Raw genomic sequence first — 19890 nt, forward strand, 5'->3', positions numbered from 1 at the left:
AGGCTGGAGGTGAAAGAGTTCAGTTCATCACCACGAAAGGAATGAACTCAATGTCCTGTAGTCTTTCAGGGCTGAGGAGACAGAGGTTTTTATCAAAAGCTTGGGCTACCCCTGGGGAATACAGATGACCCAGAGGTGGAATGAATCTAAGTAAAAGGGCAAACTTGCCAAGATCCAGCTCCATCTCTGATTAAATGGTGATGATCAGCCCATCACTCTATCAACCTAATGGAGGGAAAGGGAACCCTCACTGGGAGATGATAGCACGTGGTGGCTCTACAATTCTTTTATATACACTGTGTGGCACCAAGCGTGTGAAGAGGCAGGACAATGTGAATGATGATCAAGAGAGAAAAATGAACCATTGAACTAGACTAACAGGCCCCATTGTGTAATGGTTAGCACTCTGGACTCTGAACTAGACTAACAAATGATCAAAATGTTAAATGTTAGCAGACAAGGACTGAAAAAAAGAAACTATGATAAAGAAGATAAAGAAAATACAGGAAAAGATGAACAGAATGGATTAAAAGATGGAGACTTTCAATGGATAAGGAATCTATAAAAACATAAAAACAAATCAAATTCTAAAACTGAAAATACGATATTAAAAATTAAGAACTCAAGCATAGATTTGACAGCACACTAGAGATCACAGAAGAGAGAATTAGTAAACTCAAACACAGGTCATTAGAAAATATTCAAACTGAAGCATCAAGAAATAATCTTATATATGTCATTGGAATCCCAAAGGAACAGAAATAGAGAATGGAGCAAAAACAATAGTTGAAAAGACACTGGCAAAAAGACACCGGCTAAGAATTTCCCAAAATTGATGAAAAACACCAACCCACAAATTAGAGAAGCTCAGTGACAACTGTTACCGTAGACTTAAAGGGTTCACTTTATTGCATGCATGCAAGCCAAAAACGACACGAGAAGGATGCCTAGGTTTATTTAAAGAGTTAACGCCAAGTCTGGAGACACAGGTGAGCTAGGTGCCCTCAAACACCTGGCTGCCTGATGGTTTCTAGCAGCCAGGTTATATAAGGGGGAAATCAGTAGTCATAGTTACTATGGGAGTTGGGGTCATGGGCTGTAATTACTGGTCGGAGCTAAGGCAGGGAGCAATTGATCATGGTCCTGGTGTCAGTCAAAGCATTATTCTGTCCGGTTCCCAGGAGATGCGGTCGGTGGGGCTGCTCTGCTTTCATGAGTCTGAAGCCAAAACATAACTGAGGCCAAGGTGTTATCTTTGATTAACACCTTATTCTAGTTTGAGGTTGGGTTATTGTATCTTGGTCATGGTTGATAGAACTGAAACTTTATTTTTAAGTGAGTATGACTCGGACCAGAACCTAATGTCCTAAGGAAGGGTTCAATGATTAAAAGGAGGGGACATGCAGTATATGTGCAGGTGGGAGGATCTGGGGAGAGAATGCAAGTGAGTCATAGTTCTATCAGGCTAAACGAAGCGAGCTTGGATTAAAGCAAAATGCATGCTAAAGAAATGCAATTCATATGTGGTTACAAACCCAAGCCAGATAAATGCAGTGAAAACCACATTAGCACACAAAATAGTCAAATAGCTGAAAATAAGGAGAAAATAATAAAAAGCAGCTTTCTCTTTGTGCAACTCTCTCTTCACTGGGGAGTCTTTCTTGTGAACTCTAGTTGCTTTTGCCTTCCCAGTCTCCCTGCTTCTTCCTCTCAACTTAGGGAAACCATCAGGCTTTTCCTTGTTTCCTGCACCTGTGACTATCCTAGAGACTCTTGCCAGGCAGTACACTGGGCGGGGGGCTCACCCCATGTATTGCCCAACTCTCAGGGATCGCCATTCTTTGCCTTATGTCAAATGTCTTGAAAACTAATGTTTCATATTTTTCGTCTGGCTTTTTAGTTGTTTCATTGAAAGGGTAAATCTGATCTCTGTTAGTCCATCTTGGCTGAAAGTGGAAATCTCAAAAGGTTTACTTTTAAACTGAGGAAACGTCAATCTGAAGCTTACACATAGTCATGCACCACATAGCAACCATTCAGTCAAGGACAGACCACATATACTACGGCATCTTGAGCAACACATTACAAAAATGCTTATCATTGTCTTACAATTGCCTACGGTAACATGTACAGATTTGTAGCCTAAGAACTGCAGGGGAACAGGATTTCACTCCAAAAGATGTCTTTTTCGCATAAGGATTATTTCAGACTGCTTAATTTTAAGAAACAGCAGACATGGGAGACGATCTGGAAACCAAGTAGGAATTGCCGTTTGTAAAAGATATTCGTAAGGGAAATCTCCAGTGATAAGGGAGTGTCCCTAGCTGTACCAGAAGAGGGAGATGACCTTCCAGAAACTTATCAATGCAGAAAACAATGACTCAAGTAAGTTTCTGGAGGGAGATGACCTTCCAGAAACTTATCAATGCAGAAAACAATGACTCAAGTCAACTCTTGTTTACTGTGCTTTTCCTGGCACAGTAACTCCCCGTAATTGACTCCCCATAGCCACAACTTCTTCTTGTGTCTTCAGCTGAAGATGGTATTTAAGGTGTTACAGGAGTCTCGGTTCTTCTTGCTGACACAGTGAAGAATCAAAGGTCAGCAAGCTGATTAATATGGAAGCAGAGTTTATTAGTGATATGTTCTCAGGGAAGAGAATGGGTTAGTCGAGGTAAGAGAGGCATTGGCTCCTGGTATTAGTGATACATCCTCGGGGAAGAAAACAGGCCTAGTTGAGGTGGGGGAGAGGGGGTAAAAAGGGAGAAGAGAGAGAGAGAGCAAGAGAGAGAGAAAAAAAAGAAAGGGGAAGAGAGAACGGGGGAGAGAGCAAGGGTAAGAGAGCTGGACGGCCAGAGAGAGCTGGCACAAAAAACGGTGAGAGAGAGCTCGTGTCTCGAGGATTTATAGTTTGCTGGGTTGGGTGAGTGAGTTACATATTGATGTGGTGGGAAAAGTGGTACATGCTTTTCACGGGAGGGTGTGACCTCCTAAGATGGGTGATCAGATGCTTATCTTGCTCCAGATAACCTCTTGTCATCTGTTGTTGTAGAAACAGATACGTGGCTGGCAGCAGTTAATCAAAGCTAGTTATGAGCTTTTTCTGTAGGCACTATGGACCCCCTCCTCCTTCTCCTACATGCTTTAACTTTTACCTAACAGTGGCTTCAGCCATTTTGGTGAGTTACTCAGTTTTCCTGGGTCTTTCCCAATGTTAAACAGAGAACCATAGGACCAGGATGGCTTCACTCGTGCTGAAAGCCCCTGATACCAAACCTAGATTTAATAACTGATCTTATCATAGTAGATTCAACTCCTCCCAGAAACATAATCTTAAGGAGTCTGGAATTTCCTGATAAACACTAGTGAGGTAATCTGCCTGATAAGACCCCCCTGCCTTCCCCTAAGGGAAGGTGTCCTTGCCTGAAATAATCCACTCTTTTCTTAGTTCCACCCTAATCCTCTCTTTTAACTTCTTAATCTACCCTCTTTCTGTCTATAAAAACCTTCCATTTTGAACAACTCCTGGGAGTGCCCTTCTAGTTGCTACCGTAGATGAGATGATAGATGAGATGATTGCTTAAATAAAGCCAATTAGAACTTCAAATTTACTCGGTTGAATTTTGTTTTTGAACACGAGGTATACATATTATTAAACTTTTGTTTGTTTTCTCCTATTAATCTTTTATTATAGGGATGTCTTAGCCAAGAACCCAGAAGGGTAGAGGGAAAATTATTTTTCTTCCCCTATATAGCTATAAGCTATACCATATAGCCTAGATGTGTAGTAGGCTATCCCATCTAGGTTTGTCTCAGTACGCTATGTTTGTACAATGTTGAAATCATAGAACGTATCCCTGTTAAGCAGCGCATGATTGTATATTAAAACTCTAGTAACTATTGCAACTGTTTAGAAGGAAGACTAAGAAAAGCTTTTGTTTGCAGGAGAAGTACTTTATTATTGACATTGTTTAGAATTTGCTGACATACGTGAAAATTAAAAGCAAACCACATTGAAGTCAGTTTTACTGTTGTTTATATCTTCTCTACAGTCACACCCTTATTGCTTGCACCTGGGGTAAGAGGCTCCTAAGACCCAACGCTTGGTATTCCATTGCATCCATCTCCATGCTACTGATTAGACAGGATGGGGCAAGAACTGTCAACCACCGCGAAAAACCAGTAAACCGGGATGTAGTACGAACAGGCCAGGATTGGCCAAGATCAAGATGGTGAGGAGATTTACCTCCCAAGTAACCTCCAGCCTCCTAATACCCTCATTAAAATATATGTCCATATTAAATAACACACCCACCGGCACCATGACACTTGGAAAGGACCATATAAGGAGAAAAAAGGGGTGTATCCCCATTCTCAGAAAAGCCCACCAGTTTCCTGGAACTAATATTCTACCCCTTCATTTTCATACAAAAAACCCCCTACTAAATAAAAATTGCTGTCGCACCAAAATCAAGGTTGTGTCTCATTTTGGAGGCAACCTCTGCTCTGCCCACGGAGCGGATCTTTACTCAATAAACTACTTTTACTTTGCTATCTGCCTCGCTCTCGAATTCTTTCTTGCGCATCTTGCCTATAGCTGAGAACCCTCTTTCCTGCAACAATTGGAACTGAGTATGTCCAATATTGAATTTATCTTCCACCATAAATCTGCTATATTTTTTTCCTCTCAGGATATTGTATTAAAATTATTTATGTCTCTTTCCCCACAATCAGACTGAGGGCCTCCAAGAGAAAGACTACTTCATGTTCGCATCCAAAAAACGTTTGTTTAATGAGTAGTATTTCAACATATCAGACTGAAGTCACTTTCCTCTCTCCTTAGAAAGAGAATAACAGATTCACTGCGCTGACTTACTAAGCACTTGTAGTAGGCCAGTCACTGTTTGGTGCTCCGACTACTAAGATGAATAAAACCGGGCTCTACCCTCCCATGGAAATGTTCTCAGTGGAGAAGAGGCAGGGCACAGAAGAAGAGGCGCATTATAAAGCCGATGGGTAAGGTCATCATAGGAGAAGGAGAGAAGAAATGCCTGGACCAGAGCATCCAGCGCAGGAAGAAGGTCTTTCGCTTGTGGCAAAAGGGAAAACGGGTTAGTAGTGGAGGGACGGCAGCTGCGGTCTACCCTAGCCCTTTTAGGGTAAAAATTTCAGAGGGGGCTGAACAGAGGTCTCAAACCAATTTTAGAGCTTCTGCAATTTCTAGATCAGCTTCTACAATTCCTTCCCCGTTTGGAGGGAGGCGCCCGGTAGGGACTCGAGTGCGGGTCCAGACAGCGAAGCACAACGCAGAAGCCAGACATCCAAGGAGGCGCGGGAGCGCGCGCCGCCGGAAGCGGAGGGAACGGAAGGCGGAGCCACGCCCCCAGCGCCGGGTCATCGCCGGCTCTGGCACCCCGCACGCGGTGTGGGGCGGGGCTGAGGCGGGAGGGCCCGGAAGGAGGTGACGAAGTAAGTAAGCGCCGGCATCGCGGCAGTGGCTGCAAAGGAAGCTCGGCGGCCGTGGCCGCGGCGGGCAGGCCGTCCACCTCTTTGCTGACGGGTCTTTCCCTGCAGCTGGCAAAGGCGGGGCCGCAGTGGGAGCTGCCGCAGTTTCTGGGCCCGCGGCGGGGCAGGTGAGGGCAGCAAGGGACGGAGGTAAGCGGCAACCTGGGTGTCAAATCGGCCGGATGACTGACGGACCCGGCTGCCTGGCCGTTCCCGCGCCAGTGCGCGCCAGCTCAGCACCCCGGCCTGGAGGCCTCAAGCGTTGCCCTCTTCCCACGCCCCACCCGGAGGCAGCAGATTTCTCCTTAAGCGTTGCGGTACCTTTCTGGGGGCGGGGAGGGATCTCGTCCCAAGGGACCGCTGTCCTTCCCCTCTTTCTCTCCAGTTGGAGCTGTACGACGCAGAAGCAGAGGAAACGAGCGCCCCCGGCCGCTCCTCCTGAAGCCAGGGAAAGCTTGGGGAGAGAGAGAGAGAGAGAGCTGCTGTTAGAGGTCCTCCAGCTCCTGCGGTCTTGGAAGTCACTGGATTTTATTTGTAGGGACAGTTCTCCTGCCTTCGGTTCCTTTCCCCACACTTTGGGACCCTGTTCTAGTGAACAATTGAACAGTGTGGTGGGAAGCTTGATTCCAGTTCCACTGTAGGGCCATTCTGTTGGGAGAGGAGAGATGTCGAGAGGGTGTGGGAAGCGTTTTGGACCCGAGAGTCACAAGAGCTGAGTTGAAATCCTAGCCTCCCATTTGGTGGTGGTTTTAACACTTCGTCGTTTTTCACCGCATGTACAGTGGAGCTGTTTTATACCTGTATAAGTTAATAAGGAGAATTAAAAGAAATGAAGAAAGCAGAATGTTAAGTTAATCATGAAATGTTTGGGGACCCTAGTCACACTCAATTTAAGGATATCCAGTACACTTAATGGTAGGTTCCTAGTTACATCTTTTACCTAGAATAACTAAGCCTATTACGGACAAGGGTGCCAGAAGAGATGCTAGGATCGTGTGTAGTTAGAACCTAACTGCAATCTGTGCTGTGGGTTTGGCAGGAGTAGGAAGAAATCAGACCCTCGTAGTCACCCAGCTGTCTCATGCTTATTGATAAAACACGATTGATACATGAGAGATGACCCAAATCAGTTGCTCCTTTCTCAAGATAACTTTGCCGAGTCTGCCCTTTCTAGGAGAAAAGCTGGGAGGGGCATCATTTACACCTTGGCCCACTTTAGAAGGAATTCTTTGCACATGTCTGAGGACCCCTCACTCTACCTCTGAAACACTTCATGTTAATTGAAAATGTGCTGAAAATAAATACAGGAACTTGACTCCTTTGAGTAGCTGGACATGACAGTTCATCTGAGGAAATACCTTTCTCTATATAGGAGAAAGAACATTCACCACTGAAGTTTAATAGACCCTAAGTGAGAGAAGTGTTTGGGCAGGAGGGATGGAAGATGCACTCAGTGACTTTAGTGAGTAGCCCCTCTTCTTAAATTGCTCGGTCAGACACATGAAGGATGCTTTCCTCGCCTCAGTGGAGCCTGATGATGGCTGCTGTGCAGTATGTACCCGACTGCAGCCTTTGACACAGAATTGTCCATTTGGTACTTTTAAGTCATGGATACGGAAGGTCATCTACACCAGTGGTTCCAAAACCTGGCTGGGCATGAGAAGCAGTGGGGAATTAAAACCAAACCCCAGATGCCTCGACATTACCTCAGTAGATCTGAAGTGGGAGCTGGGTATTTGTGGTTTTTCCAAAGCTTGTCAAGTGATACTCATGGTTTGAAAACAGATGTAGATCACGTTTCACATGTCAGTTTATAAACAGGCTTAGAGAGATGAGTGTCGTGCCCAACCAGTTTGTTGCCTTCTAGGCCTTCTTAATTTTTTTTCTCTTTCTCTTCCTTTCCTTAACAAATAACTTGACTTGAATCAATAGTACCATTGCAGGTTTTGTAGTGCCTTGAGCTCACAAGTTAAAAAAAAAAAAAAAAAAAAACCCTTTAAGTCAGTAGCTCTGTAATTCTGTTGTTATAGCTTTCTATGCAGTTAGACTCCTCTTTCATGAAAGTAGATTTTACAGTAAAATTTCGTACTAAATTTTGCTTAGGTTTGTTTGTTGGCAGAATAATATAAGGATTATATCACTTTTATAAATCAGTTTTTTTGTAAGTTTTTGTGTCGAGCCTTCATAAACCACGGAGAAATTCCAATTTAAGATTATTTTGCTTTTGCATTGGCTTATCATAAGCCCAGTGCTTTTCCTCCCTTCCTCCTCTGTGGTATGCATGACTGCTGAACTTTGTATCACTAGCCCGCTTTCTCTGGAATTCAGTTTGAGAACTGGGCTCTATACGGCCTGATCGAACTAGAGGCTGTCAGTATTTACTTTATGCTTGTCTTTGAATTTTTAGTCCCTTTTTATTTTCTCAGTTCAGTTGTACTGTGCCACTGAGTTAAAGCATTTGGTAGATGCCTGGAAAGGATCAACTGCTGAGGTGGTGACAGTGCCTGGTGTGTATTTTTCTTACCCATTATAGTGAAAACCTCATGACTTTTTTTGGGGGGTGGGTAATATTTTCAGAATTATTAAGGTAATAGGCTATCAGGCAGAGTTGAGTGTTCTTTTTTAGGGAGATACTTGTATATTCACTCTCAAATTATTCTTTAATAGCCTTCTCATTGCTCTAGTAATTCCTATTCTGTGTTAGTAGTAAGAGCCAAAAATGGACCCTACATCACAAATCCTCTAAAAGAAGATGCTGAATGATTTTCTTTTTTAAAATGTCCATTTTATAGCATGTTAACTTCCGACAGCGACATGAAAAAGGGAATTCTAAATTCACTGATTAAAAACGCCATGTTAACAGATAGGTGGTCTGTGATTTCAGAATCTAGAAAGACATAGGTATGTGCCTCAGATGAAAAACCAAGTGACTAAATCTCCAAATTCTTTATTTTTGTGTTTGAAATATTTTAATTCTGAAGTTTTGAAAATTGTTGAATTTCAGATTCTTACAGAGTAAACTTTTCAAGTAGAGATATTTAGAAAGGATAAATATGAAACCAGGGTCACAATTTAATTCTAAACTGATATTACAGATTTAACATATTAATAGAAACAAAGGCAGGGGTGGTGTGGTAAGAACTTGAAGACCCAGTGAAAAGTGGAGTTTAAAAGTCGCTTGCTGGTCCTTGAGGCAATCTTCCGTTTCTTTATGGACTTGAGACCAAAATTGGATACTTAAGTCATCTCTCTATATCTGGTGGCTGAATGTGATGAAAGTATCATTAGTAGGTACCATAAATGTACAAGTCTCCATTTCTCAATCTTGATCTTTTTTATGGTTCATTCATGCCCTCTACTGCCAATGAGAAATATTTTTTTTGTTTTGTTCTAAATCTTGTTTCCTACTACAAGCCGTTCTGTCTCATTTTTCTGGAGTGGGTAACCCCACCCCTGTTTATGTACTGCACAACAGCTAGTCTCATCACTGTCGTTTTACCTCTAGGAGAAAGAACTTTTTTATAATGATGCTTGAGTTAACCAGTCCAGTGGCAGCACTGCAAACTTTTACCCAAATATTGGGCCGCTTAAGGGTTTTTCAGAATTTGGGCCGTGAATACCTAATAAGAGTTCAAAGCTCACTCCTGTTTCCCTTGTGTGTGAGTTTTATCTTTGAAGGCATGTTGATATTTGGTGAACATGAACACAACAGCATGGCCGAAAATACAGATGCAGAAATATCGACAGACCTCATGAGGAGGTTGCTTTGAATTTTAATTACATGTGCTGTGAGTACATGGTTGGGATTTGTCAGTTTTAGGGTGCGCCAGCTGGACTATTTTATTGGAGAACCTTCAATAGCAGTATTTTTGTTTTTTTCTCTTGCGTTAGTTAGATTTGAAGAACCTTCACGTCTGCTTGGAGCTTATAAGCTGGGTCACCAGCAATCTGGTAGTTAAATTGGGGGAAAGGGTAGAAGTCATCCAGGAATCCTTTGTTTTACCCTCTAGAGCTGCACTGTCCACTGTGGTATCCACTAGCCACGTGTAGCAACTTAAATTTAAATAATTGAAATTAAATAAAATTAAAGATTTAGTTCTTCAGTTGTACTAGACACATTTCAAGTGGCCAATAACCACATGTATCCAGAGGCTACCATATTGGATAGGGCAGATATAGATTATTTCTATCATTCAGTAGTTTTATTGGACAGCATTGCTCTAGTTTAGTCTTGCAAATAATATCTTAGGCTTCTGCAAAGATGGGGAAGGGCGGTTGCCTGGTTTTGTGGAGAGTAGGAGGTATCTAAATGATTTGACCAATCATCTTGGTTTTAGCACCAAATTTACCCCCCTTCTTACAGAACCTGCTGCTACCAATTCCTGAACTGTCTTAAGGCACTGTTGTATAAATTGGATTGCTTTCCTCCTTGCAAGCTTGAGATTTAACTTTCTTAGGTCTGGAAGTAAGTCTGCCTTCCATCTTCCAAAAGGTTCTGTTGTCCTCTTCTTCCATGTTGTGTGCATATGCTTTAAAAAAAACAACAACAACACACACAACAAAACAAACCCTTAAGATGTGTGCATTTCACTGTATGTAAGTTATCTTAAAACATAGTTTAAGAAAATTTTTATTCTCATTTGAATGGGCATTTGGGAGGAAATGTAAAATGTAAGCGAAAGTAAAATGTCTGTTCAGTCTGCCATCTTCATCCGTAAGTAAAGTACTCCATCACCATGTAAACGATTACAACTCTCTTAAAACAAAAGCCTGCCCTGTCTCGCTCAGATTTACTCAGGCTTCTTGAGCAGTTTTATGTAATGTTTTCTTCACTCCATCTTTGTTTTTATCCTCTCCATTCTACTAAAATTTCTCTTGCAAATGTAATGAGAATGAAATGGACACTTTTTAATCCTTATCTTGCTTGACCTCTCAACAGCCTTTGGCCATTTCCCTGCTAGAAAGTTTTTCTAGCTTTTCTGACACCACTCTTACCTGTTTTTCTGCCTTATTTCCCTGATCATTCCTTCTCACTTTCTTTTGCTTGGTAGTCTTCTTCCTTTACGTCACCTTTTCATCCTAGAGTGCATTCTCTTTTCCCTTTTGCAAATTCTCCCTAGATGAGGTTATCATTTTCTATAGCTTTGGTTACTGTAAGCTGATGACTTAAATTGGGATTCCTGTGGTATCCTCCTTTCCGAGTTCCTGGCCTGTAAATCCAACAGTATGCATCCACTTGGATTTCTTATAGTCCTCTCAAATCTAACATGTCTAAAACTAAAGGCATAGGCAGTATAACCTTCCTCCAGTCTTTCTCTATTTGTTCCTTATAAATTATACCACCATCGATCTAGTAGCTCATACTAAAACGCTCCCCACATATAGGCCTTCCCCCAGTCCTGTCATTTCTGTCCTTAAAAATCTCGAGACCAATTTACTTTGCTGCTTTTCCCGATTTTCCCTCGATCCAAGTAGCTATTGCACCTTGCCTACCTTTGTCTGTAACAGCCTCCTAACAGGTTTCCGTGGCTATGGCCTCCCCATCGTTCTGTACACTGCAGGTAGAATGATCTTTTTAAGAATACAAATCAGATCTTGTACTCCTCTTTGTCTTTTAGTGGCTTCGCACTACCTTTGTGTGAATAGCAGCATCATTAATTCAGCTTTTCTGTTTCTTGCCTACCTCTTCAGTTCCTCCTTTAAGTGATACTAAAGTTTTTTCAGTTCCTTGGAATACTATATTTCTTCTCCTGGGCTTTTGTTTACTTGTTCCTTTTGCCTAGCAACTCTTTCTCATCCTTTGTCTTAGCTTAAAAATAATTTTTTCACAGAGGTCTTCCCTGATCCTCTTGCGAGATATTTGCATAATACTCTGAATTTTATCTTATATGCATCACATTTGTCAATACTTTTTCAAATAACCCTTCCACTGGACTATACATTTTTTGAAAGCTCAGTGCCATTATATTTGTAGAAATTTAAATATTTATTGAATTTAAATTTAATAGATGTTTGTATATTTTTTACAATTTTAACATTATTGGTGATATAGTCACCACCAGACGTGTGTTATATTAGTTTAACTTTTTAAGGCACAGTCCAGATAGTTTTCTCTAATTTGGGGAGGATTTTAAAGAACTTCGATATATGCTTTTTTCCTCCCACTTTCTTTAATCAAAATTTGCTTTGGACTGATAATTATGCAGTTGTATGTGTGTGTGTTTATGTGATATTCTTAATATAATAAACATTAAGATTTCTCAGCAATTACATTTAAGTATTATAAAGAGTAAATTCCAAATCTTTTATATCGGTAGTACACAATGAGAACATATTTAAATTTCACAGTAAGAAATTTATTTCTTTTAAAGTGCTTTTCCATTGATAAAGAAATAAAGTAAAATACAACACCAACATTTTTCAGGATGACATCCCCTGAACATAAGCCCTAATATGTCTTTTGGAGCAAAACTTAATATAAGACCCAGTCTTATTTTCGGGGAAACACTGTAGTTCTTCATTAGCCTGTCCATTACATGATTTTTAGCATTTCTGGACCCCAGGCACTGAATATCAATACCAACCTGAATTCACTGCAACATATCCAAATGTCGGGGTGGGGTGTGGAATGGGTTATCTAGTTGAGAACCATTAGGTTAGATCAGTGTTTACCTTATTAGGATGATGTAAGTAGTAGTCACAGCTAAGTCGTAAAGTATACGACGGTTCACAAAGACTGTTTTTCCTTTCTTGTACAACTTTTTGTTGTCCCTGAAATTATAATAATAATTGTCTTTTTTGTTTGTTCTCTGTACTTATTACTAATTTATCTTCATGCTCTCTTCTAGTTTATATCTCCTGTCTGCATTCAGATACGTTAGAAATTCTGTCAGTTTAACATTTTTAAAGACGTCTCTCCCAGAACCTTCTGACCTCTTGTGGATTGGTGGCTCTCTAGGCCCAAGGCACAGTTATCACTCTGTCATCTTTCGTTACCATTTTCTTTAGTATTCTTCATGCCTATCTCTTGTTTCGGATCTTATTTCCTGATTCTCATGTCTTCTTTTTTGACTTACTCCCTCATTTTGTCAGAGTACCTTCTCATGGTTCCCTGAGAAAAGGATGTGTAGATATTCTGAAAACCGTTTTTCTATACTCAGTTGTGGTCAATAATTTGACTGCATCTAAAATATTATGCTCAAGGGGCGGCCGGTTGGCTCAGTTGGTTAGAGCGCAGTGCTTATAACACCAACGTCACCAGTTCAATTCACACATGGGCCAGTGAGCTGCGCCCTCCACAACTAGAGTAAAAACAACGGCTTGACTTGGAGCTGAGCTGCGCCCCACAACTAGATTAAAAACAATGACTTGACTTGGAGCTGAGGGGCCTTGAAAAACACACTGTTCCCCAATATTCCCCAATAAATTAAAAAAAAAAAGATATTGGAAGATAAGTTTTTAATCCTTTTAAAAAATAAATAAAAAATAAAATACTACGCTCAAAATAATTTTCCCTTTGAACTTTGAAAGTATTGATACATTTTCTTCCAGTTTTCAATTTTGCTGTTAAATCCATTGCCATTCCTATTCCTAATTCTTAAAAAAATTATATATTTATATAACTATGTTATATATATATTTGTTTTACATATGTAGACACACACACACACACACACACACTCACATCCTTTTTTTGGTTATTACCTGCTCTTTCCCCAGCTTATAGAAGGTTGTTTTTGCTCCTAGTTGTCTAAAATTTCATAATTGATATGTTTTGGTATGGGTCTGTTTTCATTTATTGATAGGTTCTTTCCATGTATAAAATCATGTCCTTTGATTCTGAGAATGTTCTTGAATTATGTATTTGACATCTCCCTTCTCCTGCATTTTCTTAGTTTATCTTTCTGAAACTTATTTGTAAATTTAATCTCCTGGCCTGATCTTTTAATTTTATTATATTTCTCCATTTTCTTTATTTCCCCCCTTCTTCCGCCTCCCCCCCCACTCCGGTTCAAGCCGTTGTTTCTCAGTCTAGTTGTTGTGTAGGGCACAACTTTCTGCTCTCTGGCCCATGCTGGTATCACGAGCCCTGCGCTCCCCTGGCTGAGGCATTCGGTCACCGGTCATTGGTTGGTCACCTGTCGGCCGCTCACAGCAGCTCACGGCAGCACACAATGGTTGCTGGCCACTCATGGCAGCACACAGCAGCCCATGGCAGCTCACGATGGCTGCCGGCAACTCACACTGGCTGCCAGCTACTCACACTGGCTGCTGGCCATTCACGGCGGCACATGGTAGCCTGCAGCAGCACTCAGCAGCTTACACTGACCTCCAGCTGCTCACGGCAGCCCAGCTCCAGGAAGAACTGTTGTTCACAGTCTTAGCTGTAGAGGGCGCAGCTCACTGGCCCATGTGGGAATCAAAAGGGTGGGAATCAAACCAGAGAGCATTAGGAGCATGGCGCTCCAACCACCTGAGCCACCGGGCCGGCCCCTTACTCCATTATTTTCAGTCTTGGTCATACTGTGCTATTTTTCTGGAACATTTTCTCAAAATATTAAATGTTGAAGAAAATTTAACATTTCACTTTGAAATAACTTGAAATCTACAAAAAAGTTTAAAAATTTCATATATACATCACCCATCTTTCCTCCAATGTTACATTATCTAGCTACAGTACAATTTCCTTTTTCCTGTAATCCAATCCAGGATTCTAGGTTGCATTAGTTGTCCTGTCTCTTTAGTCTTAGTGCTTTAATCTGGGACAGTTCCTCAGTATGTTTTTTTCTTTCATAACCTTGATTGACACATTTGAATTGTATTGGCTAGATATCCTATAAGAGTGTCCCTAAGTGTGGGTTTGTCTGTTGTTTCCTTATTAAATTCAGGTTACACATTTTTGATAAGAATACTACACAAGTGACATTGTGCCACATCAAGAGAAACATGTTGTCCATGTGTCATTACTAATGATGTTAACCTTGATCACCTGATTAAGGTGATGCCAGGTTTTTCCATTGAAAGGCACAATTTTTGCCTTTGTAATTTGAGACTATGTAAATATCTTGTTTCTCATTGTACTTTCGCCCTTTAATTTTAGCATCCATTGATGATTCTTACATGAGTCAGTTATTTCTGAAAGGAGTTGGAAATTAAAACTTTTCTATTTCCATCATTCCTTCTATAGTTACTGATTTGAAATTATATGTAAGGAAGAGTTGTCCCATCTCCTTGTTTGTTATTTATATCACTGTAGACTCAGGATATTTACTATTGAGTTATAATCTATTACTGTCATTTTATATTCAGTTCCTCAGTTTTTTTTTTGCTATTGTGACCCCCTTCAAGTTGGCTCCTGTGTCCTTGTGACATATCATCATCATTCTTTGAGCATTTCTTTACTTTCTGGAACTGTAGTAATATTCCAGATTCATCTTCTACTTCTCTGCCCCAGCCCTGGAATCAGCCATTTCTTTACGTGGAGAATAATATTTAGAAACCAAGATCTGCGCGCTAGAGGTTCCCATTGCTACTGGGATGTTATTGCTTCTAGGCCCTCTAAGTGGACAGAGCTAGAAAATATATACAGTAGTACCTTGGTTTTTCGAACGTCTCTGTTGATGAACATTTTGTTTTACAAACGCCATAAATTTTATGGATCTATGGTATCATTAGATAGTAAAATTCATCCTAAAGTTGCAGTTTTAGGGGTTGATTTTAAAGGTCTGGAACGGATTAATCCATTTTGCATTACTTTCTATGGGGAAACCGTTCCTCGGTTTTCGAACATTTCAGAACTTGAACAGTCTTCCGGAATGGATTGTGTTCTAAAACTGAGGTACCACTGTATATGTATGTGCACACTTCTAGATCTGTATCTATATATTAAGCACCGTGAGTTCATACAAATACCATGGATCTCAAGCTATCACTATAGATTCAAAGCTATCTCACTTTGTCTCTTTCATTATTTGTAACTTCTTTCACTAACAATGAGAAACCTAGTTCTAATTATCCACAATGTATTTACTTATTTGCTGAATTTTAGAATTTTTGTATGTACACGAAGTAGTTTCAGAGTTAATTCATTCCTCTGTGAAAAACAAAATAGATAACTACAGTATAGTATTTATACACAGTGCTTTTGTTTCTTGTACTATAGAATCAGAATAATATTTTCTAAAGTAACTTTGGTTAATTCTTTTCTGTTCTCCTTTTAGTGTGGTTATGTTATTTATTTGTAATATGAGTACAGTTAGGTTTATTTATTATTTATATTTCATTTTGGATTTCTCCTGCATTATTCTGGTTGATTTATTTATTTATTTTAAATAATTTTTTATTTTTCAATTAACATTGACACTATTATATTAGTTTCAGGTGTACAAAATAGTGATTAGATATTTAAATAACTTATGAAGTGATCACCCTGATAAATCTAGTACTCATCTGACCACCATAGTCTGGTAGATTGCTGTCTCCATTTTGTTTAGTTCTTTTTCTGGAGCTTTGTTCTGTTCTTTTACATGGGACATGTTTCTTTATCTCTCCATTTTGGCTGCCTTCCTGTGTTTGTTTCTATGTATTAGGTAAGGCTGCTATGTCTCCTGCCCTTTGTACAGTGGCCTTACAAGTAGGTGTGCTGTGGGGCTCAGTGGCACAGTCTCCCTGGTCACCTGAGCTGGTTACTCAGGGTATGTCCCTTGTGTGGGTTGTGTGTGTCCTCCTGTTGTAGTTGAGCCTTGTTGCTGTTTGCACATCATTGGAAGGGATTGATTCTTGGGCTGATTGGTTGTGAGGACTGGCCGTGACTGCAGTGGGGGAGTTATGCAGGGGTTGACCATATAGAGCAGGATTTGTTTTAGCAGGGAATTGGTGCCTGCTCAGTGTGCTTTTTGGATGCGTCATCAACAGAGGTGGCCAGGTGATGCTCCAGCTGGGTCTGAAGCTGACCAGTGGGCATGCCAGCCTCAGGGCCTTCTGGGAGAGGCCCCACCTCAAGCCAAGTTTGGCTGCATCCTGTGCCCTGCCCAGGGCCACCTGACATGAGCCACAAAGCAATCGCAGAATGCTGCTACCTATGCTGAGCTTAGAGGCACCTCAAGAGGCCAAAATGCAAACTGAGGCCAGCTGCTGGTAGTGTTGGGCTTAAGGCTGCTCAGCCAGAGGTACAGGACATGCTAAAGCCAGGTGCTGCTGTTTGGGTTTTGTGAACCTTTGAGAGATTTTAGGACAGTCCACAGCGTGAGCCAAGGCAGGTCATTTATACAGAAAAGCCACTGGAAGTGGCTTGCATGTGCCCAAAAGTTGGGTGGATCAGGGTCTCAGAGAATCATGGCGAACAATTGTGATAGCCAGGTTGATGGAGACATGGGGCCACCTGTGTCTGCACGCAGGGAGTGGGGAGGGCTCCACAAAAAGATGGCTTCTGCCAGCTCCTTCATCTAGGAGAAAGCTGCCCCTCTAGCCTTCACCCTGCAGCCAGACAACTCATTTCCTCCCCCTATGTCCCTGGCGCCTTTCAAGCCGCTGCCCCAGCGTTGGAGCTCAGAGTGAGTAAGTCCGTCAGCGAGTAAGTCCACGCACAGGGCTTTTAAGAGGAGCACCCAGGACTTCAGCCCCCCTGGCCTCATTCAGCCACAATCTCCACTGGTTTTCACAGCCAGAAGTTATGGGGACTTCTCTCCCTGGCACTGAAACCCTGGGCTGGGGAGCCTGGTGTGGGGCTAGAGCCCCTTGCTCCTCCTGGGGGGACCTCCACAGCCGAAATATCCCTCCCAGTTTTTAATGGTCACACGCGAGTGTGAGACCAGCCCGTTCCTCGTCTCTGCCCCTCCTACCAGTTTTGAGGTGGCTTCTTCTGTATGTCTTTAGTTGTAGGGCCTCCTCTGTGAATATGTCTTTATGACCTTATTATTAGGGCAGAAATGTAACTTTTCTTTCTCTTCTTAACAGCTACATCCAGATCTCATTATGCATCAGAAAAATGAAAAAACAGAGGAAAACTCCATGGAGGAAAGGAATCCACTTAGCCTTTTCTGAGAAATGGAATACTGGGTTTGGAGGCTTTAAGAAGTTCTACTTCCACCAGCACTTGTGCATTCTGAAAGCCAAGTTGGGAAGGCCAGTTACTTGGAGCAGGCATTTGAGGCATTCCCAGTGCAGAAAGAAGGCCCTTCAAATCCAGAAAACGTGGATCCAGGATGAACCCTTTTTTACTAAGACAAAGTCCAAAGTGGCTGCTGAAAATGTTAGTACTTTGCCCTCTAAAGTGAAAAGAAAAGGCACTAAACACTTCATTTCCTCAAGGACCCTTCTGAAATTCCAAGCAGAGAAGTTGCTGTCATCAGCAAAGAACTCTGACCATGAGTATTGTGGAGAGAAAAATCTCTTGAAAGCAGTTGCTGACTTGCCAGCCAATAGTGTTTTAGGTCAGGCCATTGGTCACAGACCGAGGACAGAGCTGCAAGCGTCTGACTTTCCCATGAAGTTCAATGGGGAGAGCCAGAGTCCAGGTGAGAGCGGCACAATTGTGGTCACACTGAGCAACCATAAGAGAAAGCGCTTTTGTTATAGCTGCTACCAAGGGCTAGAGCACCACAGGAATGGGGGACCCCTGACTCCAAAAAAGTTTCAACTTAACCAACATAGAAGAATAAAAGTATCTCCTCTTATGATGTATGAGAAATTATCCATGATTAGATTTCGGTATAGGATTCTCAGATCCCAGCACTTCAGAACAAAAAACAAAGTTTGCAAGCTAAAAAAATCCCAGCAAAGCTGGGTGCAGGTCACGGGGGACCATCAAGAGACCCGTAGGGAGAACGGTGAGGGTGGCACTTGTAGCCCATTCCCTTCCCCCGAACTTAAGGACCCTTCTTGTCAACACCAACCGTACTTCCCAGATATGGACAGCAGTGCTGTGGTGAAGGGACAGAACGCGCACGTGCCTGAGGACTGCACTAAAGGAAGTCCTTTCTTGGGCCAGGAGCTTAGTTTAGATGAAGCATTCCCTGACCACCCGAATGGCAGTGCCACATACAGCTGGGACCAGTCACCCTGTTCCTCTCCTAAGTGGGAGTGTACAGAGCTGACTCATGACATCCCCTTACCAGAACATCATTCTAGTAACGTGTTTATTTCGGAAACTGAAAGCGATGCTCTGACTCTGGGTCAGGAAAATTGGACAAGTACTGTCAGTGATGACAGGGTAAAACTGGCGGTGTCCGGGGCAGATCAGTCTGTAAGTAGTGGAGATGGGCTCGTGTCCGAAGAGACTGTTCAGATAGAGAGCTCATGCCAGATGGATGAGGATGGATCTCTCAAGCAGAACATTCTTAGTTCTAAGTTGCTGGACCACCCTTACTGTAAAAGTCCCCTGGAGGCTCCTCTGACGTGCACTGAACTCAAACTAGAAAATCAAATGGGAGGTGGGAAGAACAGTCAGAAAGCATCTCCAGTCGATGATGAACAGCTGTCAATCTGCCTTTCGGGTATGCACTCTTCCTTTATTCTCCCCCAACCTCCAGCTCACACTTGCTGTCTGTTATCCTTTCTAGGAGTGTCCTGTTCTTGCTTCCCAACCATGGATTTCCCATTCAGCAGTCACACATTCTTCTTGAAGCCTTTTATATTGTTGTGTTACATAGATGTCCCATAATTTATTTAATTCTTGATTGATGGACACTTGTGTTGCTTCCAGTTATTAACTTCTATAAACAATGGTGCAATGAAATTACTTCTTTATATTTATACAATTGTTTCTGTAAGTTAAACTCCTAGTAGAATTGATGATGGAAAAATACTCACACTTAAAAATGTAAGGGAATTGTTAAATCACCCTCCAAAAAGTTGAACCAGTTTACACTTGTTAAACTTTGCCAGTCTTACAGATCATATGAGTTCTTTGTTTTAATTTGCGTTTTTAAGTTTGAACAATTTTTTTCTGTGTTTTTGGCCATTTTTTGTTTGTATGTAATTTTTCTTTGCGATTTTTCTATTCAATTATTTATATTTTATTAATATATGAGAAGCTCCTTTGTACAAGTCACTGTGCTAGTTCTAAGAATATAGCATTAAACAAAATCCACTGATTCCTACCTTCATGACCTTAGTTAGCATCATTCTGGTTTTAAAGATGTTAAATTTTAATTATAAATGTTATAAGAATTTAAGTTTTTCCCTCTCAAAAGGTAAAAGCCTCAGTATTCTGACTTTGTGTATGATATTTTTGCTTAACAGAAAATTTCAGTTCTTAGATTGTAAAATTTATCTGTCTTTATGGCTTCAGGTTTTTACGTCATGCTTTAAAAAATCTAATTGTCAAAATCTACGCCGTGAAGTAAGTTGGCATAAGCATTTTTGGAAGACAATATGGCAATGTCA

At 41.4% G+C, this 19890-nt stretch overlaps 1 protein-coding gene across 4 annotated transcripts in view; it reads left to right on the forward strand.

Annotated features, from left to right (window-relative positions):
• The first annotated feature begins 5449 nt into the window (after nucleotides 1-5449).
• SENP5 (SUMO specific peptidase 5) overlaps nucleotides 5450-19890 on the forward strand; it is a 44253-nt gene continuing 29812 nt past the window's right edge. For 2 of the 4 annotated variants that reach the window (XM_033126183.1, XM_033126159.1), the window contains exons 1-2: nucleotides 5450-5655; nucleotides 17461-18998. In XM_033126183.1, the coding sequence (XP_032982074.1) occupies nucleotides 17492-18998 (1507 nt within the window). In that variant the 5' untranslated portion in view covers nucleotides 5450-5655; nucleotides 17461-17491. Of the gene's footprint in view, nucleotides 5656-9183; nucleotides 9294-17460; nucleotides 18999-19890 lie in introns of all 4 variants that reach the window. The other 2 variants (XM_033126167.1, XM_033126172.1) reach the window with 2 other exon arrangements.

This window comes from Rhinolophus ferrumequinum, chromosome 2 (assembly GCF_004115265.2).
Source record: "Rhinolophus ferrumequinum isolate MPI-CBG mRhiFer1 chromosome 2, mRhiFer1_v1.p, whole genome shotgun sequence".
NCBI classification, from domain to species: domain Eukaryota; kingdom Metazoa; phylum Chordata; class Mammalia; order Chiroptera; family Rhinolophidae; genus Rhinolophus; species Rhinolophus ferrumequinum.